At 42.0% G+C, this 22,577-nt stretch overlaps 1 protein-coding gene across 3 annotated transcripts in view; it reads left to right on the plus strand.

Moving 5' to 3' along the window:
- The window catches only part of SART3 (squamous cell carcinoma antigen recognized by T-cells 3), a 40,364-nt gene that overhangs the window by 13,866 nt on the left and 3,921 nt on the right, over window positions 1-22,577 (plus strand). Inside the window, exons 4-15 of one of the 3 annotated variants that reach the window (XM_021712385.1) lie at window positions 3,251-3,435; window positions 4,500-4,605; window positions 6,191-6,315; window positions 10,207-10,362; window positions 11,707-11,845; window positions 12,285-12,392; window positions 13,070-13,147; window positions 13,274-13,332; window positions 14,513-14,622; window positions 17,703-17,815; window positions 19,139-19,215; window positions 19,812-19,980. In XM_021712385.1, the coding sequence (XP_021568060.1) occupies window positions 3,251-3,435; window positions 4,500-4,605; window positions 6,191-6,315; window positions 10,207-10,362; window positions 11,707-11,845; window positions 12,285-12,392; window positions 13,070-13,147; window positions 13,274-13,332; window positions 14,513-14,622; window positions 17,703-17,815; window positions 19,139-19,215; window positions 19,812-19,980 (1,425 nt within the window). The remainder of the gene's footprint in view (window positions 1-3,250; window positions 3,436-4,499; window positions 4,606-6,190; window positions 6,316-10,206; window positions 10,363-11,706; window positions 11,846-12,284; window positions 12,393-13,069; window positions 13,148-13,273; window positions 13,333-14,512; window positions 14,623-17,702; window positions 17,816-19,138; window positions 19,216-19,811; window positions 19,981-22,577) is intronic. The other 2 variants (XM_008058137.1, XM_021712386.1) reach the window with 2 other exon arrangements.

Below are 22,577 nucleotides of genomic sequence, written 5' to 3' on the forward strand. Positions count from 1 at the left end.
TATGCTACTTGTTCTAAATGTTCAGAAGCCACATTTGCCATCCTAGTTTTTAGCTCTTTTGGACATTTGAAAATGCCAGGCATAGACCTCTGTTTCTCAGCATGTACTTAGTAGTGGTTTTCTGACTGTCTGAGGGGTCTTTCTGGGCCATTAATAGGACACGAACTTTTGGCTCTTTGAAGATTTTGAAAATCAATGTCCTTGGTCTTCATAGGCACCTCACACAGAAGCTTCATGTCTATTTTGGAACCTGGGATCTAGTGACACATGCTTTTGTCTGTCTTTTACAGTCATTGTGGACTCTGCATCCTTGGGTTTTATAAGTTTAAATACTTTTTATTCAGGGACAAGGCAAGAATGGCATCTCTCACCTGTGCTTTTCAACATCATATTGGAAGTCTAAACTAATATATAATATAGTAAGACAAGAAAAGGAAATACAAGGTGTACAAATTGGGAGGGAAGAAATAAAACTGTGTTGATAGATGACATAATCATCCATGTAGAAAATTCAAAAGAATTTACAGAAATTCCTGAAACTAATAAGTGATTATGGCAAGGTTGTGAGATATATAGTTAATATTCAAAAAGTTAATTGATTTTCTATATACCAGCAGTGGACAAGGGAAATTTGAAATTAAATTCACATTACTATTTACATTAGTACTCAAAAGATGAATTACTTAAGTATAAATCCAACAAATATGTACAAGATTTATATGAGGAAAACTTCAAAGAACGGATAAAAGAAATAAAAAAACTAAATAACTGGAGAGAGATTTCACATTCATTTTTAGGAAGACTCAATATTATCAAGCTGTCATTTTGTCCCAACTTGATCCATAGATTCTGTGCTATACCAGTCAAAATCCTAGCAATTTGATTCTAAAGTTTATATGAAAAGGCAAAAGTCTCAGAATAGCTAGTTCAGTATTGAAGAAGAAAAAAGTTGGAGGACTGACACTATCCAACTTTAAGGCTTACTATAAAGCCACAGTAATCAAGACAGTGTGGTATTGGCAAAAGAATAGACCAGTAGATTAATAGAACAGAAAAGAAAGCCCAGAAGTAAACTCAAATAAATACAGATAACTGATCTTTGCTGAAGGAACAGACACAATACAGTGGAGAAAAGATAGTGTTTTCAACAAATGGTGCTGGAACAACTGGACATCCACTTGCATAAAAATTAAACTAGACATATACCTTATACCTTTCACAAAAATTAAAGTGGATCACAGACCTAAATGTAAAGCTTAAAACTATAAAACTTCTAGAAGATCACATTGGAGAAAATCTAGATGATCTTGGGTTTAGTGATGAATGACTTTTGTAGATGCATCACCAAAAGCATGATCCATCAAAGAAATAATTGATAAACTGGACTTCATTGAAATTAAGCATTTTTACTCTGCAAAAGACACCTTCAAGAGTGTGAAAAACAAGCCATAAGCTTGGAGAAAATATTTCTAAAAAAAGTCTGATAAAGGACTGTTGTTCAGAATATATAAAGATTTCTTAAAACTCAGTAATAAAATAATCATTAAAAAATGGATTAAAGTTCTTAACAGACATCTCAACAGAGAAGATATAAATAAGCACATGAAAAGATGCTCCACCTCATATGTCATCAGGAAATGCAAATAAAAACGATGAAAACTCCATACCTATTGGAATGACCAGACTTCAGAACCCTGACAACACCAAGTACTGACGAGGATTTGGAGCAACAGGAACTCTCGTTCATTGCTGGTAGGAATGCAAAATGGTACAGCCACTTCAGAAGACAGTTTGATAGTATCTTATAAAACAAAACATTTGCTTACCATACTATCCAGCAATTCCACTCCTTAGTATGTACCCAGAAGAGTTGAAAATACATCTCTACCCAAAAACCTGTACGTTGGTGTTTATAGCAGCTTTATTCATAATTTCCAAAACTTGGAGCAACCAAGACGTCCTTCAGTAGGTGAACTGTGGTACATTCAAACTATAATGGAGTATTATTATTTGTACTAGAGATAAATGAGCTAGCAAGCCAATCTGAAAAGGGTACATACTGTATAGTTCCCACAGTATGACATTCTGGAAAAGGCAAAACTATGGAGATAGTCAAAAGATCAGTGGTTGCTGAGGGTTAGGGGAGAGAGAAGGATGAATAGGTGGAGCACAGGAATTGTAGGGCAGTGAAACTACTCTGATACTGTAATGGTGGATACATGTTCAGACCCATAGACTTTCAACACCAAGAGTGAACCCTCATGTGGACTGTGGACTCTGGGTGATTATGATGTGTCAGTGTAGGTTTATCATTTGTAACAAATGTTCCACTCTGGTGGGGCATATTGATAATGGGGGGGGGTGCTGTGCATGTGTGGGGGTGGAAGGTATATGGGGAAACTTCTGCTCAATTTTGCTGGGAATGTAAAACTCTAAAAAATAAAGACTATTAATAAGAAAAAAAAATCCATGATATTTGCCCCTCTGTAGATTGAGTATTAGAAGAACCATGATGTAACCTTTTAAAAAACTGCCTTCTCTTTAGAGGGGGAGCCGCTTCAGAGACAATCAGTAATTTGTCTTATCCTTAAGAAGAGCCCCAGATCCCGCAGCTAGCTCATTTCCTTTTTAATTTTGCAGCCTGTATGCAACTCTGTGCTGGTAAGCAGAAGCAGAGTAGCTAACAAACTTCTATGTTTTTTGAAATAGGTCCCCCAGTGAAGAAGCAAGACTTAGGAAAATGTATACAGTAATTCTCAAATTGACTTTTTTTTAAAAAGTAGTTTTATGTGAAAAGGTTAGTGTATTACTGAAATTACTTTCAGATCCCTGTAATGTGACTTAATAGGCAAAACATGTACAGAATGAATGGATGCATTCCTAAAGACTTTAATTCATTATTCTGGTCTTAGAGGTACAGGAGTGAGTACACAAAAAGGTTGAAGAGAAAGTGGAAGGAATAAGGCAACCAGGTTTTCTTTTGTTTAAATATTATTAATAGAGATTTACAATATAGTTTTCTAGTAACAGGATTGGTGCTTTTAATTTTGTTCTTTCACTCCAGCAGGCTTAAAAGTGAATCATCTAAAGGTTCAGTGTTAGTATAAGTAAATGGGGATACTTGTGGGGTGATGCTTTGCTTTTTTATATGAGTAAGTACTTTTTTGGTGGGCACATTTCTATTGGTATGCATCAGTTTTGACATTTTGGTATTTTATATCCTGAACTAATTGAGCACTTGTCATTTTAGGTCCTAACATTTGGCTAGAATATGGCCAGTACTCAGTCGGTGGAATTGGTCAGAAAGGTGGCCTTGAGAAAGTTCGCTCTGTGTTTGAAAGGGCTCTGTCTTCTGTTGGTTTACATATGACTAAAGGACTCGCCATCTGGGAGGCTTACCGAGAATTTGAAAGCGCAATTGTGGAAGCTGCTCGGGTGAGTGACCCGTGCTTGCCTCTGAATGGGCAGTGGCTGTCTTTAAAGTCTCCTTGGAACAAATATCCAAGATGAGTCGAATCTTACTATTAACATAGTTAACAGAATGGTCTTTGCTAATCCCTTCGTGGTTGAGCAGTAAGATAAATAAGTAGTCTTTGTGGAATATCAAAAATGATTTCTTTGACCTTACGGGTTTTTTTTTCTGGTACTTTAAAATACCACTGATTTAGTTACCTAGTTCCAGGAGAATGTGCAAGAATAACCATGTCACTCAAGAAAACATACATTATGTCTACTTGTAACTGCAAGGGGAGATTTGACCCTATCATAATTGCATATTCTGGACTATGATTTCTAGAGTTTTACAGCTCTGTCCCCTCTCCACTGTGTTTGTGTGCATGTGTACAAAGTTATTGCTGATACATAGTGGAGCCCCCAATAGGCAGATCATGATTAAAGTAGCCTCAGTCATTTCTTGGTTATGTCCCTGTTGAAAAATCTGCAGTGGTGCCTTCAGCTTACCCAGAATAAGATATCAGTGCTCACACCTTTGCCTGGTGTCTGTGGCTGCCTTGGTATCAGGCATAATTCCCACATGGACTCTGCACCCCCTGTCCTCTGAATGCCTTTGCACTTTTTTGCCACTTGCTATTCCTTCAACTGAGGTCAGCTTCACTCCTCACTCCTCTGGGGAGCCCGCACGTGCATCCCAGATGCCAGCTCCTCTGGGAGGCCTTTCTTGTTTCCTTCCATAACAGTTCACCCTTGAAAACCAGCGTAAAGCAAGCAATGCAATATTTTGGTTCTTCTGCTACTTTACTTTTATGAAGACCACATTCTGCCTCATTATGGTGATTTCTTATATTCTTTTTTACTTTCCCTGTAATAGGCACTAAGAGGCAGAGATAACCTATTTTTGTACCTCTTCCAGCACTTGGCATGATACCTCACGTATAAAAGGTCGTATAAATTTTTTTAGTTTGAACTGAAAATTTGTTGAGATATTTTTTGAAGTAGAAAGAACTAAAGTTTGTCATTTTACTACTAATTTACTTCTTTAGCCCATAGCTGCCTTCCTTTCCCCTTTTGACCGGGAACAAACCTTTGATTCACAGCTTGAGAAAGTTCACAGTCTCTTCCGGCGACAGTTGGTGATCCCACTTTATGGTAAGAAAAACTGACATGGCAACAGCCAGTCCTCCGTGGTTTATAAAATGCTTTGGGGTATGTCACATCATTAGACTGTTCCCACCATCCTGTGATGCAGGTGGGGTTGGTGTGCTCATTCTCATAGGATGGTATCACTCTGGATGAGGTCCTTGATAATAACTGCCTTGAATTGTTAATACGTGGGTTTTGAGGGTCAGAGGTGAGACAGAAGCTAGACTCCCTGACTCGCAGTTGAGATCTCTTTCTTCCTTTAAGACATGCTTGGAAAGGCAGAGTTAGACTCTGAGAGGAATAGTGAGTGACACACTCTCTTTTCTGGGAGAACTTTATTGAATACAAGTTTCATTGTTAACATTTCCTCTTTAGGAGTAGCCTTTTCTATAACAGACTGGGGACTTCACATGAGCTTATATCATTCTTCTGTGGGAGTGACCTGCCTCAGAAGTACTGTTGATTGCAAGTACTCATAGCGGAATTCCCAGGGGTTTGGTAGAGAGTCTTCTTTTTTGGTAGATAAGTTTTGGCGCCCGGCTCAGTGGCTCAGCCTGTAATCCCGCGCCTTTGGGAGGCTGAGGTGAGTGGATTGCCTGAGCCTGCGGGTTCGAGACCCGCCTGGGCAGCGAGACCTCATCTCTACAATAAATCAAAAAATCAGCCGGGCATGGTAGCACATGCCTGTAATTCCGGCTACTTGGAAGGCTGAGGTGGAAGGATCGCCAGAGCCCAGCAGGTCGAGGCTGCGGTGGCCGGGAGCGGCCATCGCACTCCAGTCTGGGTGACAGAGTGAGACTCCAACTCAAAAAAAAAAAAAAAAAAGTTTTGGCAAGCCAAACCTTTGAGTCTCTGGATCTAGGAGCATGTGCAGTGCTAGGAGGACTTTTCTGAGGGTGGGAGGAGGCTGGTACTACCATTTTTGTTTGTTCCTGAGGCACAGTCATGCATTACACACACTCAGAACCTCTGGGCAACCTTACTGCAACCCGGGTGTTATTTCTCTTCCTGGTTTTCTTGGACTGGATTTACTAAGTTATATAGTGGCTGCCCATTCAAATTGTTAGGTAACATGCAGAAAGAGCTAGAATTGAATTAGTTTGTTGATTTTATCTCACATTCCAACATGAGGCAGCCTAGCATGGTGATGAGAGTGTGAACTTGAGACTGCCTGGGTTCAAGGCCTTGCTCTACCCCTAACTGTAGACAAGGGACTTAACCCTCTGTTTCAGTTTCCTCTACTGCAAAGTGAGGCTTATAATAGAACCTTCCTTGCTGAGAGGTGATGATTGAGTAAATTAATGGATGTGAAGCATTGGAACGTAGGATCACCAGGTAAGTATTGTTAAAACATTGCTCATAATGTCCTTGACTGTGGCTGATTCGTTGGGAGGGTTGCCAGGGACTGTTTTGAGACAGATTCTGAGGACAGATTCTGGGCTTAGCAGAACTCATAGAGCTTGGTCAGTAAGAGCTGCCATGGCCACAGATGTGGGAGGACTGGTGGCATGTGAATCTCATGGTTTAATCTGTGTTTGGGTTGTTGAAGCCCAATGGCAAGACCCACGGGGCTGAATCCATCTTTCAATAGATATGGAGACCACATTTGCAGAGTATGAAGAATGGTCAGAGGACCCAATCCCAGAGTCGGTAGTTCAGAACTATAACAAGGCACTACAGCAGCTGGAGAAATATAAGCCCCATGAAGAAGCATTGGTAAGTATTGGCTTCTTTTGTAGTAAACGTCTCTCTACAAACATTTCCCTGATCGTTGCAAGTTAAACAGTATCTTTAAAATTTGTTTTATTGTGAAATATGTAGAGTGTATAAATGTGTACATGCAGTTTACATACTAATAATAAAGTGAACATCCATGTACCCACCACCCAGGTTAAGAAATAGAACATTGCCAGTACCTTAGAAGTCTCCTATGTGCCCCTCTCCGATTGCCTCCTCCTCCCTCTCCCGAGAGGTAATCACTTTCCTGACTTTTGTGATAATCATTCCCTTGCTTTTCTTTATAGTTTTACAATCTATGACATATCCTTAATTAATATATTGTTTAATTTTGCTTGCTTTTGAACTTTTATATAATGGAATCATGCTGTGTGTTTTCATTAAACATGTTTTTGGGTTTTACTCATCTTGCTAAATATAGTTACAGTGTATTCGTTTTCACTGCTTTTAAGTTGTCTGTGTGCCACAATTTATGTTTCCATGTTGCTGGATAGTTGGGTCATTTCCAGTTTTTTTGCTAGGAGGAGCGACATCATCACTCTGAACATTCTTGTGTGTATCTCTTAGTGCACATGAAAAAGCCTTTCTCTTTATACTTAGGAATGGCATTGCTGATCATAGGCCCACACTACAGTGTTTTCCAGGTGAAAAAGTGTTTCTCTAGAATATATACTTAGGAATGACTTTGCTGATCACAGGGCTATGCTAAAGTGTTTTCCCAGTCATCAATTTGCACTGCTGCCAGCAGGTTCTGAGAGTTCTCATTGCTTATTGGATATTGGCATACTCAGATTTTAGCCACTCTGATGAGTTTTAATTTGTATTTCCCTGGTAACTAATGAAGTCGACCGTCTTTTCATTCATTTGGATTTTCTTTTTTGTGTAGCGTCTGTTAAAGTCTTTGACCCATTTGTCTTATTTCTATTGATTTTCGGGAGTTCTGAGTCTTCGTTCTTATTTTTGGCTGCAGGTAGTACAGATTTCCCCACAGTTTGCTGCTTGTCTTTCACTTTTTAAAATGGTATCTTTTGATGACGGTTCTTAATGGTAAATCCAATTGGATTAAAATTCTTTCCCTTTGCTTTTTAGTGTGATTATTTAAGAAATCTCCTCTATTCTGAGATTTTTGATAATTTAGCTTTATTTACTTCGAAAAGTTTTACAGTTTTCTATTTTGTGCTTAGGTCCTCATCCACCTGGAATTTGTTTTTGTGCATAGTATGAGGCTGGGTCCAGTTTCATTTTTCCAGTGGCGAACCAGTTCTATCACTTGGCTTGATCATTCCATCCTCCCCTCACTACTGTGCAGTGTCACATCTGGCGTAGATGAGCTGGCCATTTATGTGTGGAACCACCTTCTGGGCTCTCTATTCTGTCCCAGTAGTTTATATTGCACTGTTGTAATGATGACAGCTTTATATGTTCCCATCCCATAGGATGGGTCCCATCCCCTTGCTCCTCTTCAAGAGGGAGTTGACTTTTTTTTTTTTCTTAAGCTTTCATAGATTTAGAATCAGCTTTTCAAGTTCTGTTTTAAAAACACTTGTTGAAGCTGGGCCCAGCACTTTGGGAGGCAGAGGTCAGAGGATTGCATGAGCTCAGGGGTTCGAGACCAGCCTGGGCAAGTTGGTGAGACCTTACCTCTACAATAAATAAAAAAATTAGCCAGTCGTGGGGGTGCATGCCTGTGGCTCCAGCTACCTGGAAGGCTGTGACCGAAGGACCGCCTGAGCCCAGCAGATCGAGGCTATGGTGCCCGCGAGCTTGCCACTGCACTGTTGCCTGGGCAACAGAGGGGAGACTCTGGCTCAAAAAATGAAAAAATAAAAATAAATAAAAACTGTTGAGTTTATTTATTGGAATTATGTTGAATCCATAGTTCAGTAAGGGGAACATTGTATAAGTCTCTGCTATTCAGATCTTGTTTTTCTATAAAGCTTGGTAATAGTTTTGAAATTCATCCAGTGTTTTCCACACACTGTTTAGAGGTATTTCTAAGTGATTTTTGATACTATCACACATGGTGTACTTTAAAAGATTTTATTCTCTGGCCGTTCCTGGCATATAAAGTGCAACTTGTGTTTTATATTAATTTTATTTATCAACCTTGCTCAGTTGTTATTATTAATAATTTAAAAGTTGTTTTGGAATGTCCGTCTTGACAATAGTATTATTTGTAAATGGCATTGTCCCCCTTTCTTGTTCTTAGAACACTTTTAACTTCCTTTACCACACCCTAGCCTTCTTCTTTTCTATTCTGCTACTTATTTTGTCTTTTTATTTGGCCCACCAGGCATCATATTGTTAATACTGCATTTGGTAGTTACAGTTTGTTTAAATTTACTGCTTGCATTTTCCGCTTTCTTTGCTCTTTCCTCTTTCTTATATCCTAGGTCTTTCATCTGGAATCGTTTTTCTTTGGCTTGAAGTACACCCTTTAGAGTCTCCTGCATGGGAGATTTGCTGGTAACAGATTTTCTCAGTCTGAGCAGGTCTTTGCTTTTCTTCTTGAAAGTTATTTTCTTAGGCTAATAGAAAGTTATTTTCTTAGGCTATAGAATTTTGAAGTGACAGTTACCTTCTCTTAGCAGTTAAATGTGTCTTGCTGGCTTCTGGCTTTTCTGGTTACTGTTGAGAGCCAGCTATTTGTCTAACTTCCGCTTCTTCTTAGGTAACCACTTTTTTCTCTACCTGCTTTTAAGATCTCATTGGCTAGGTTTGATGCTTTGCCATCTCATTACAGTAGGACCAGGTGTGGACCTGCTTGAGGTTTTCTGGGCTTCTCAACCTTTTTTGGTATCTTTCTCAGCGTCATGAGTAAGAGCACAGATTCTGAGAATCAGGCTGCCTCAAGTTTGCATTCCAGCTTGCCACTTAACCTCTCTATGTCTCAGGTTCCATGAAAGTAAGGCGGGGATCCAGAAGAGATCTGCCTCATAGGATTGTTGTGAAGGTCAACTTCTTAATCTGGGCCAAGGCCTGCAAAAACTTAACCTTGATTAGCTTGCCACCTTCACTTAGATTGTGCCCTTAGTCCTTACTATTCTTGTTTCTTTGCCACTTTAAGATTTTAAATATTTTTTATACTTAATTCAGCAGTTTCGGTTGTTTTCAATGACAGTGTGTCTGGGTAACTAATTCTCCATCAATCTCGGAAACTGAGGCGCTAAAACATCATCTTTCTCTGTGCAGAGCATGTGCACTCTTGTGTTTGCCCACACGTGCTCCCTCTCCCTATCTTTTCACACTCAAATGACTTGTATGTAATTGGGCTTGACAAAGCCTCAATCAGCAGAGTGTGATTGAAGAGAAAATACGTTGAATTAGAGGATTTTGTCTAAAAAGAGTTTCATTGTATGTCTTTGGATCAGTAAACGTTTGGCACAGCCTCCTCCATCTTCCTCATGTCCTTGTATTCTCCTAGGAACTGAGATTTGGAATGCAAGACCTGAAATAGTGCATGGTACCGACTTTCCAGTTGCATGAACTGCATTCACTAGGCCGAGAACATGACTTCCCTTTTGAAGGGACTGTTAGCTGTGGTCATTGGCAGAGGTGTTGCCCTTGACTCAGTTCCTGGTTGATGGGCAGTTTAAACCCCTGTGGTCTAGGAACGGATTTAGGAAAGGGCTATGGAGTCTTTGTAATGCTTGCCCTGAAGAGGCACTTTGGAACTGATGGGAAGACTCTCACTCTGCTCATGAAGTTGTAGACCCTGCTGTGGAGTAGTTCTGAGAGTGAGGATTTGGTGATTCTTACCTTGCTGTAGCCAGTCTTGCCAAAATGTATTTTATTTGAAGATGTGTTGTATTTCCTGACATAGTGTCAAGAAACTAAATTTAGCTTCAATGCAATTTTCCTGTGCTCCAGTTGCAAGCAGAAGCGCCAAGGCTGGCAGAATATCAAGCATATATTGATTTTGAGATGAAAATTGGTGATCCTGCTCGCATTCAGTTGATCTTCGAGCGTGCCCTGGTTGAGAACTGCCTTGTCCCAGATTTATGGATTCGTTACAGTCAGTACCTGGTAAGATCACTGTTCTGATTTTGTTTTTACAAATTTAGAATCTACTGAAATCGATAAAATATTAGGAGTTAGTTGCATGCTGCCATAGTCTGCTTTTTCTTGTCTTCTGTCCTCCTTTTCTCCTCTTTGCCAACTTGTTTATGAAGTTCTCCCAGTGTTTTAAGTTATTTTAAAATAGCCACTGCCAGGCTTGGTGGCTCAGCCTGTAATCCCATGCCTTTGGGAGGCTGAGGTGAGTGGATTGCCTGAGCCTGCAGGTTCAAGACCCGCCTGGGCAGGCGAGACCTCATCTCTACAATAAAATAAAATAAAAAAATTAGCCGGGCATGGTAGCACTTGCCTGTAGTTCCAGCTACTCGGAAGGCTGAGGCAGAAGGATCGCCAGAGCCCAGCAGGTCGAGGCTGTGGTGGCCGGGAGCGGCCACTGCACTCCAGTCTGGGCGACAGAGTGAGACTCCAACTCAAAAAAATAAATAAAATAAAATAGCCACTAACTAAAAAAATTGCATTCTACTATCTAGCTATATTTCGGACTTTATACCATTAATTTTTTTCTTTTAACATTTTATTATGAAGAAAACATAAACATTTAAAGGTACACAGATGAGTAAAATGAAACCTCATGTAGCCATCACTCAGCATCAACAATGAACAATTATGGGTCTAGTTTGTTTTCATCTATATTCTCACCCACTTCCCCCTTCTCATTAGTTTGAAGCAAGTCAGAAATTATATTCCACTGGTAAATATTGCAGTATGTATATATGGAATATTCCCGCATATGTTTTATAAAGTCCAGATGCGGTCCATCCATTAGGATTGACTGGTGTCTCGTAAGTCTGTTCTAACCTGTAAGTTTCCCTCTACCTCTCATCTCTTGCTCTCCCTCTGACCATTTCTTCTTCTTTGAAGAAGCCATGTTATGAGAGTTTTTTTTTTGTTTTTTTTTTTTGAGTTGGAGTCTCATTCTGTCACCCAGAATGGAGTGCAGTGGCCGCTCCTGGCCACCGCAGCCTCGACCTGCTGGGCTCCAGCGATCCTTCCGACTCAGCCTTCCAAGTAGCTGAAACCACAGACACGCCCTACCACACCCGGCTAACTTTTTGATTTATTGTAGAGATGAGGTCTCGCCAAGTTGCCCAGGCGGGTCTCGAACCCGCGGGCTCAGGCAATCCACTCACCTCAGCCTCCCAAAGTACTGGGATTACAGGCTGAGCCGCCGAGCCCGGCTGAGATATTGTTTTTTAAAGGAACTTTCTTTTGTCAGTTTGTTCTGGCAATGTCTTGGTGATGTGAAGTCCTCCATAAAATTCTACCTTCTAACCCTGGAATTCTTTGTTATAGGATCGGCAGCTGAAAGTCAAGGATTTGGTTTTGTCTGTACATAACCGAGCTGTTAGAAACTGCCCCTGGACGGTTGCCCTATGGAGTCGGTACCTGTTGGCCATGGAAAGACACGGAGTGGATCATCGAGTGATTTCTGGTACGGATATTAAGCTTTTTGTCCCCAACAGAAACATAAAACTGTGACAAAGTCATTAAGTCAACATTTTCCAGGGTTTTTTGAGGGGAGGATGTTGAGTGTTAATGTCAGAAAGGTTGTTAGAAGAAGATAAACTGGGCGTATTTCAGCTTCCTGGAGCTTTCTAACATGCCAGTATTCACGATGATTTTTAAGAAGTCGTGGTCTTTTCTCCAAACTTACTTGACCTGGAACGCATCCTGCAGCATTTCTAGAGCACAGGCTGTGTGGTGCTATAGCAGCTTCTCTTTTGAATATTCTACTTGCTCATTTCACTTTGCTGCATCCTATTATTATTTTTTGAAGTCATGTAGTGTTTTATAGTCAGTCAAGTTTGGTAACTATATATTAGCTTCTTTCTGAATTGGTAACGAATCCTGGCTTTTTCTCCCAATGCTAGTAACCTTCGAGAAAGCTTTGAATGCTGGTTTCATCCAGGCCACTGACTATGTGGAGATTTGGCAGGCGTACCTTGATTACCTGAGGAGAAGGGTTGATTTCAAACAAGGTATCTAAGTGCATGTGTGGTGCCTCAGAACTGAACTTTCTCTTGGCACCTCTTTTGGTGAGGTGTCCCAGTTCCCAGATACATCATGATTGGGCAGATGAAGTAAGCCAGCCATTGGTGACTCTTTTCTCCCAGAAGTGTTAGTGATTGATGTCTTTAGCAAATCGTGCTGTGGTTTGCAAAGGAAGAGGGCAGTGGTCCCTACGTTTTATACTGACTCCTGCCAGCCACCTTAATCCACCTCTTTCTCCCCTCTGTCCTTTGTACATATCCTGAATAGTTCTTGCAGCAAGACTACCGTATTGTTTTACTCTTTGAACTCTGCAGGAGCCTCTGCCCTCCTCAGAAAACCCCGACTTGTACTCACACCCTCACATCAGCTGTTATCTCACACAGACAGCCTTTGCCTTTCAACTTACTGCTTGCTTGCGTCACCCCGGCCAGGGAGACCCCCCACTGTGATCCCACACACACCACCCTGTGCTCACCTTTGTCACTGATCCAATTTCTTTCTCCCCCACTATGTGAAGAGGTCAGGAGCTGGTAATTTTGTTCTGTGTTTCATCATGGCGCCAGGTACATAGTGGGTCTTCAGGCAGTTTCAGTGTAGAAATGTTTTTAAAAGGGCATGCTGTGTGGTCTCATAAAGTCTTTTTTTTTTTTGCAATTTCCAACAGACTCCAGTAAAGAGCTAGAAGAGTTGAGGGCCACGTTCACTCGTGCTTTGGAGTATCTGAAACAGGAGGTAGAAGAGCGTAAGTATGACTCTAACTTACTGCTTTGCCCTGTTGTATTTCCTGCTCTTGGTGAACATATCCTCTTAATCAAAGGCTGTTTGCCTCTAAATTCCTTTCTAATTTTGACTAATTTGATTCTTGAAGGTTTCAATGAGAGTGGCGATCCAAGCTGCATGATCATGCAGAACTGGGCTAGGATTGAGGTAAGTGTTTTTGACAGATCTGTCAGTTTCATCTACCTTTGAAGGATCTTTGTTTAATAGCATTCTATTAAACCTTAATTGAGTCAGAACCCCAGGGAATAGTCTAAGCTCTGGGCTCTGTAAGGATTCATGTTATTTATCTAGCTTGATGGATATTTGTTAATATCTTCTGAAAATATTAGCTCCCAGCTAGAAGTTGTGCAGCAAATGTCTGAATGCTGAATATTCTCTTGTTTACTTCCATCTCTCCCTCATTCATTATTTGTGAGAGAGTACTGAGTGTGTGCTGTTGGCCAGCACTGTGCCAGGTGCTGGGTAGTAAGATGGATACAGTTCCTGTACTAGTAGGGTTTTAACCTAGTGTAGGAGACAGATGATTTGGTAGATAATTAGAGAATATAATCAGTTGAATGTCATTACTGGGCCAGGAACACCATGCTGAGTGGGACATGGGACCTGCCCATGATCATGTGGTAGAATTGTAAAATTCTAGTTGTTTTATTCTTTGAGGGGGAGTCAGGTCGAAGTCAGATAGTTTCTATGTGGGATGTTTCTGTTATAACTATTTTAAAGATAAGGAAACCAAAGCTTGGCAAGATTAGTTTGCCAAGTCACGTAGATTGTAAGCGGCAGAACCCATATTTAATGCTAGATCAGTCTTCAACATACGAACACGTTCGGTTCTGAGAGTGCATTCATAAGTCCATTTGTTGTAAGCCCAACAAAGTTAGCCTAGATATCCAACACCATCGGCCATATAGTACTGTATATATTTAGCAGACTATACTGACACCTGGTGGTGAGAAATAATAAATAAACACAGGTGTGCATCGTTAAAGTTTGTAATTTGAAGGTTTGTAGGGGACTTACTGTATTGCCTCTCAAAGACTTATAATTATGTTTAATTAAATAAAAAGACCATCCAGTACTGTTGAATGCATGCTATGGGCTCCCACTCTCTATTCTCAGAGGTATAGGCAGGCACTTGAGTCTTGTCTCTACGGAAAGGCAGACGTGTTTGGACTGGGCCTGTTATCACTGTGGGGAGGCCTGGGGAATGTCAGGGATTTATGTAGCACTGATAGTTACAGGGGCCTTTTATGCATGTCTGTTTGAAGTGTTTTGTGATGGGTGATGTCCTAAGGTTCTTTTCCTAACTGAGCCTGCTAATGCACTTTAGGCTCGACTGTGCAATAATATGCAGAAAGCTCGGGAACTCTGGGATAGCATCATGACCAAAGGAAATGCCAAGTACGCCAACATGTGGCTTGAGTATTACAACCTGGAAAGGTAACTGACCTGGGGTAGGGGAGGGAGGTATTGCTTGTTAGGTGTGCACCTGTCTTCTGACTGGCTCCTGCCAACTGGGGCTTACTCCTTAGAACCAGGCCACCTTCCTTCACCCTATCTCTTTTATCAGTGGGTTCATTTTTAACCAGCAGGGCTAGAGACCCAAACATCATGTTTTGTACCTGTAGCTCTCATAGCTATGCATTTCTTCTGGTTTTGTTTTTGGTTTACTTTGATTTTTGGACATGAATGTTTTATTTGACTTTTTTGAAACTGTGTGTGTGTGTGTGTGTGTGTGTGTGTGTATGTGTTCATTGTTTTTGCTTTTATAGAAAAGTAGAAAATACTAAGAAGCAGAGAGAAAAAAACTCAAATTACTGACCCAGATATAACCATTGTTAGTTAATGATTTGGGATATATTCTTTGAGACTTTTCTATGCTTCAATTTTTAAAAAATGAAAACACAATTGTGGCATACATGGTATAAACCTTTTTTTTTTTTGGAGTTGGAGTTTAAGTCTCACTCTGTCACCCATGCTAGAGTACAGTGGCACTCACGGCCACCATAGCCCCGACCTGCTGGGCTCAGGTGATCCTTCCGCCTCTGCCTTCCAAGTAGTTGGAACTACAGGTACACACCACCATACCCAGCTAATTTTTTGATTTATTGTAGAGACGAAGTCTCACCAAGTTGCCCAGGCTGGTCTCGAAACCCTAGTCTCAGGCAATTCTCTTGCCTCGGCCTTCAAAAGGGCTGGGATTACAAGCATGAGCCACCATGCCTGGCTGATATAAACCTTTAAAACTATTTGAATGAAGTAAGATATGCCCAGTAATGTTTATAACATGGGAGAAAATATAAAGAATTTGACAAGCTTTTTAATTCAATATATCTTGAACATTGTACATTACATAAATATATTTCTGTATTGCCTTTTTTGTGATATTTTTTCCTATTTGAAAAAGAATGTCCAAATTAAAGCAGTCAGAACATTGACAAGAATATGTGATAGAAAGTGACAGTTTCTTATAATCCTGTCCCCAGAAGTAACCTCTACTAAAGCTTGTTGAATATTTTACTATATCAGCAGTTCTCAAATTTTTTGGTCTAGGACCCCTTTACACTCTTCACACTCTTAAAAGTGATGGACCCCAAAGAGCTTTTGTTTATGTGAGTGAATATTTACCATATTAGAAAATAAAGCTAAAAATTTTTTAAAATATTTTTATTAATTCATTGTAAAATAACAGATTTGTTACATTTTACATAACTTATTTTTTTGAAAAATGACTATTTACATTTTTGCAAATATTTTTAGTCTGGCTAAGCAGAAGACCTCTGAATTCTCATGTTCTGTTATGGCATTCATTCTGGTGTGATTTCTTATTTTCATTGATGAGTATGAAGAAAATTTGGCCTTACATAGATATAAAGTTAGAAAACAAAGGGGCAGACTGAGTGTGGGAGGATTGCTTGAGGCCAGGAATTTGAGACCACTCTGGGCAACAAAGTGAGACCTCATCTCTATAAAAAATACAAAAGTTAGTTGGGTATGGTGGAGCATGCCTATAGTCCCGGCTACTTGGGAGGCCGAGATGGGAGCATTGCTTGAGCCCAGGAGTTCAAGGTTATGGTGAGCCAAGCTTGTGCTACTGGACTCCAGCCTGGGCAACAGAGTGAAACCCTATCTAAAAAGAAAAGTAAGGGATATTTAAATAGACTTTTTAGATATTGTGAATATTATTCTTTCACACTATAGTAAATCTCAAGTGATAGTTTTTTTAAGACCAGTTTCAGTGTGGAATCTGAAATAATAATAAATTTTTCTGGTTCTGTTACATTAATTTCTAGTTGTCTCTTTTGCACTTGGACTGGACCTTTCATCTTTTACATGGTATCATAATTTTTTTACATCATTTGGAACATCTATCACTAAATCATGCAGCTCTTCCAAATATTGACATCTTTCATTCTACAATATAAAAAAATCGTGTTTGTTCTTATCTGTACTGATCTTAGTAGAAAACTCTTTTAAGTAGGAAGCTGTCACACTTGTGGTGGTATATACAAGTTTTCCAAAATTCTAATTTTCACTTGAAAGCTGGAATTTTATCACATACAACAAATCATGTCAGAGTTTTCCTTGAAGTGGCATACTCACTGTTAATTTTTGGAAATGTCTGCCACATACCTTGGTCTGAATAGCCATGTTTTGTCACCCAGCTGTTCTTTGAAGTAAAAGCATGACTAGGTCAGCTTATAACTCAAACAGGATCACATGCTTTTCTTTGCAGAAACCATTGTACTTCAGTATGTAGAGGAAGTGCTTTGTGTGTGCTTCCTTCCCATTTCACTCCATAGAATGTTAAAAAGACGTGTATTGCCTTGATTTACGCTAAGGGCCGCTGCTGCTATTGCGCTGTCTGGCAAATGTCAGCATAGTGAGAAAGCCCAATAATATCTTGGAATTATTATAAAAGGAGGCTTCCAAGAGGGTCTGGAGACCCTGAGGGGTACATGGATCCTACTTGAGAAGCGCTGCTCTGAATTTTTTCTGAGTATCCTTATACGTTTATGCATATTTAAAATGTTTACAGACAGAAAGGGGACTGTGCTGTTTCATAACTGTCATGACTGATGGAATTGTTTTATATCTGTGTGATTGGCAGTATAGGAAGAGATGTAACTTCAGGCATGAGATTTGACAGTCCCCTGGATTAGCAGCACTCCCCTTGGATAGGACGGCACAGTAGAATTTCCCTAGGGGCTTTATGAAGTTACAGAGTTATCCCTTCCCCCCTGCCAAGTGATGCACGTATGAAGCTGTAAAGGCAGAAAACCAGGTTGCAGATCCCATTCCCAGGTGTATTGTCCAGTAGCACCTCCCTGGCTGAGGGAACAAATGGCGTAGAGAAAACCTTCTTAGAAGAAGAAAACGTGGGTAGTTCTGGAAGCTAGGGTCTCCTCAGAGCTCGGATCCTCACAGAGTGAGCTTCTGCCTGTGAGCAGATGGCTTCTCCCTTCATTTGCCTTCCACTTTGTGTCCTGGTGGCAGCAACTGTTTGTTTTCTGCCCTAGGGCGCACGGTGACACCCAGCACTGCCGGAAGGCTCTGCACCGGGCCGTGCAGTGCACGAGTGACTACCCTGAACATGTCTGTGAGGTGTTGCTCACCATGGAGAGAACAGAAGGTGGGATCCCCAGCTCTTCTTCTGGCTTGAAATTTGGCCCAAGTTTGGCTATTTGGTCTCAAGTAGGAGTGTCTGCTTGTACTGTGAGGATAGGCTGTGTTTATGACTGCTACCCCTCCAGTGGCGCTCTGTGATTAGACTGTCATGCTTGCTCACCAGTGAGAATGAGTCTTCCTGCGGCTCTTTTCAAATTCCCCACCTACCAGAAGGACTCTGGTGTAGCTCTAACATGGGGGGGTTGGAGGGTGTTGGGGGAGTTTCATAATTCTTTGTGGTGGTGGCTGTGCATTGTAGGATGTTTAGTGGTATCCCTCGCCTCTACCCACTAGAGGTCAGTAGCAACCTCCCACCCCAACCTTACATGACAGCCAGCAGTGGCTCCAAACATTGCCAAATGTCCCCTGGCGGGCAAGATTACCCCAGTTGAGGACCACTACTCTAGTGCAGTGTCTGCACAGCCAAGGAGAAGAGGCAGATGGTTTGTTGTGCTCTTTGGTCGTGCCTGCATCCCTTGTCGAATTCCAGAGTCTTCAATGCTAAGTTATAGAACTAGAACCAGGAGGAAGCTAGTGTGAACTTATCCATGGGTATTGGTCTGGATTTTGGGTATGATCCCCTCAGAACTGAGAGTCAAAGACCCAAACAACAACAAAAAAATAAGAATAAAAAAGCATCTCAACCTTGAGTAGCTCTTAAAATCCTTCAGTTCTAATCTAAATGTCTTGTACCCTTTGCTTTAGAATGTTTTCAGAATCTTTGCCTTGAGAGGCTGATCACATTCTGGTTTTCAAGACTCTTTTCTGAAAGAGAAGGGACATTTTAAACCTACTTAGAAGGACTACTGGAATTCCAAACTTTAAGCCTGTATGAGTTACATTTTCTTTTCTTTTCTTTTCTTGTTTTTTTTGAGTTGGAGTCTCACTCTGTCACCCAGACTGGAGTGCAATGACTGCTCCCAGCCACCGCAGCCTCGACCTGCTGGGCTCCGGCAATCCTTCTGCCTCAGCCTTCCAAGTAGCTGGAACTACAGGCGCGTACTACCACGCCTGGCTGATGTTTTGATTTATTGTAGAAATGAGGTCTTGTCAAGTTGCCCAGGTGGGTCACGAACCCACGGGCTCAGGCAATCCACTCACCTCGGCCTCCACTCACCTCGGCTACTGAGCCCGGCCGAGTTACATTTTCTTAAGATGGGGACCTGATTCTCCAGTTCTTGGCTTATGGGAGAGATCTCTTCTGGAGGTATAGGGAAATTAAGTACATTTCTGTCTTCATATCTTTCAAAAGTTCAGGAGTGAAAGTTGTTGTTCTCTTTCTGTCAAGGTACTTTAGAAGACTGGGATGTAGCTGTTCAGAAAACTGAAGCTCGACTGGCCCGTGTTAATGAGCAAAGACTGAAGGTAATGATTATGTGTACTGGAAGTCTTTGGAACCTCTGGCAACTATTTTAACTGTTTGGTATGGATGTTTTTTGTCAAAACCTTCAGGCTTTCCTAAGAAGTTTCTTTCTTAGAATATTAATTATAAAATATTTGAATCAATGTTTAACCCTGTCTTGTTTCATCTTTTTAGATTAGTGTGAAACTTTGGACCTGACAATAAATACTTTTTTCATGTAGTAAGAGAATTTTGGCCCTATAATTTACTGGATAGATGAAAAGGAATAAAAGGGGGCCTCATTATCCTATTGAGTAGAACATTAACACCCCCCACCCCCCACTTAACTAGGGCCCAAGCTTTAGAGACTTTTTTCCTTCTTTTTAGTGAATAATGATTGAGGTGAGGACATTGTTGAGCATACTGTACACATGAGCTCCAGAGTCCTGCGGAGCCCGAATGAGCCCAGTGCTGGTGGGACAGTTGTGAGCTCCTTGTCCTTCTCTGACCTCTTCTTTTCATCTGAGTCCTGGATCTCCACTCCTCCCTTTTCATCCCACATCAGTCCAGTGAATGTGATTGCTATGTCCAGTGATGCCTCATATTCCCACTCTTCTAGGCAGCAGAGAAGGAGGCAGCTCTTGTGCAGCAAGAAGAAGAAAAGGCTGAACAGCGGAAAAGGGCCCGGGCTGAGAAGAAAGCGCTGAAAAAGAAGAAGAAGCCCAGAGGCACAGACAAGCGCAGAGCAGACGAGGATGATGAGAAGGAGTGGGGCTATGAGGAAGAAGGTGAGGTGTTCTGGAGAAGGTGTGGTGAAGTGGCTCAGCTTGCAGAACGGCTGCAGACAGTATGGAAGGCTTTCTTCCCTGAGCCATTTAGAGTGAGCTGCCTGCTGGACATGTAGCAACCTTCAGTGCTTTTGAGAGTGTGTGTTCTCTATGCCTGCATTCAAGTTATCACTGGGCCATTTCTCCCGGGATTTCTTAGACCCCATTCTCGGTCTCCCATTTGTCCTGATAAAATCCTTTGTAGTGGGAGGATCTGGTTCAGGACCCAGTGTTGTGTTTAGTTGTCCTGTCTCTTGAATCTCCTTCAGTCTGGAACATTCCTCAGTCTTTTTTTTTTAAACACTTGTGACCTGGACTTTCTTGCAGGGGACAGGCTAGTTATTCTGTAGAGTGTCCCTCTGTGTGGGCGTCTGATGCTCCCTCATGAATAGCTTCAGGTCTTGCATCTTTGGTGGGAACAGCATGTGAGTGATGCTGGGTCCCTGCCAAATCCCATCAGATGGTGTGTGATTTAGGTTCATCCCATTACTAGTGGTGGTCGTTTTGGTAATCATGTTGATGCTCTGCTTGTCCCGGATGTGGTTTCTTCAAAGGCTCCTGTGTGTCTCTTACCTGTCCCCTAATTCTTGGATCACTTCCTTCCTTCTACACAGTACCCCAGGGAGATCTTGTACTTTCCATAACTCTGCCCTGGAGTCCTCTATTTCTCCAGGTTCTTAAATGGTGAGTGTTGTTTAGAGGGTGCTGGTTGTGCTCATTGCTGTTGGGGTGGTGTTCCCGGGCTCAGAGTGGCAGAAACTGAGGAGTGTGTGTGTGCATAAGCGTATGTGTGTTTGTGTGCACACACACAGTTACAGCCATACTTAATTCTGTAGCTATTTGTGTATGTTGGGAATCCTGGTTTCACACTGATGCCTCCACTTCCAGTCTGACATCACAGGGTCCATTCTGGTTTTCTCTCTTTCCTATCTGCAATGCTGTCTCTGACATTGAGAACCTGGCTCCCACCAACCTCCACATCCTCACTTACTCTACAGCCCCCTGTACACACATCACCAACTTCCTGTCCCAGCCTCCCCTCCCTGCTTGGTCTCCCCTATCCAATGCAAAGTGCTGCCCTGCATAGACACCCCTGCCACTCCAGTGAGCTCCACACCCTGCTGTTGCCACCACGGCCCTCCTGCATGGGTGCTCTCCTCTCCCTGCTCTTGACTCCCATGCCTCATGCTGAGTCCCTGTTGTCATCCCACATCTGTTCATCCTCCTCTTCGCACTCAGGTTCCAGCATCCCATACCACCACTGCAGCCCACCTGCATTACCCTGCCCTGCTTGGCTCTGCTCAGCAGAGGAATTCTTGGAGGAATTTTCTACCTGGCATTTCTGTTCCCCGTGTAATTTCAGGGACTGGCAGATATGAGTCAGATTTATTTCAGCATCATTCAAGGTAAAGAATTGCCTCTGGACATTAGAGGACTCTGCATGTCTTTGTAGTGTAGACATTAGCTGGCAGGAGCTGGTAGTGGAGGCGTCAGTCAGGTGACCTTTGTCACATGCTTTGTTTGGGCCTTACTGAGTGACTGAGGGCAGCTCCCTGCCTCTCAGCTCCCAGTATAGTAGGGTAAGGCAGATGTGATGTGTGACTGCAGTGATGTGTAATCAGGACTGTGGGAGATGTAGTTGTGAATTGTGGAGGCCCAAGAAGGCATTAGTAGGTCTGCTCCTTAACAGAAAGACTTCGGTGGCCCCCTGGGGAAGAATGGCTGTCAAGTGGAAGGAATGGGGAAGGATAAGCTAGCCAGAGAGCCTCTGCAAGCAAGATGTGAAGCCATAGATAGGATGACCTGGCATTTTCTGTGAGCAGCCCTTAATTGAGTTTGCACTCAGCTGTATAGCAGAGGGGTAGGGATAGGCTCAGTGGTTGAGGAGGCTGGAGGGGTGGGCAGCCCAGCCAACTGGGCCCAGTCCCAGGATGCTCCTAAATGCAGACTCCCTGGGAAGGCAGAGAGCAATCTGGGAAGGTCTGTGCAGGAGACCCCATCCATGGAGCTTTGGTGCTGGCCCTTGGGAGACTGTAGTGAGCACCAGCTGGAGGTGAGTTTGTTGGCCAGCTCTCTGGAAGGACACAAGGCTATACTGAAAGTGTTCTAGGAAACATGGACCCTTTGCAGTGCTTTCCAAAATGTGCACTGTGGAGCACATACACCAGTCAACTGGGGTGCCTTTTTCAGTGCAGATTGACAGGTCCCATCCCACTCCTGTTGACCTGGGCTATATAGGAGAGGGGCCCTGGAATTTGTCATCTGAACTTTGGGACCTGTGATCATTTGTATAATTAAGAATGGACAATGAAGACTTGGTATTCCACTTGATTTTAGCTCACTTACCCACATGTAACTGAGGGCCAGAAGGTCATGGGACAGGTCAAGAGAGACTTCCTTGGGGTGGGACGCTTGCCCCTCTGTATCTGCCGAGAGGAGTGAGTGTGTCACAGGCAGCTGTTACAGTGGTTTGTGGTGGGGGGAACACATTCCCTTCACACCTTCATTGAAAGCTCACTGAGGAGAAGTAGCAGTTAACTGCTGTTGCTTGTCTTCTG

Source organism: Carlito syrichta, unplaced genomic scaffold (assembly GCF_000164805.1).
Source record: "Carlito syrichta isolate Samal-C Ts95f unplaced genomic scaffold, Tarsius_syrichta-2.0.1 Scaffold303226, whole genome shotgun sequence".
NCBI classification, from domain to species: Eukaryota; Metazoa; Chordata; class Mammalia; order Primates; family Tarsiidae; genus Carlito; species Carlito syrichta.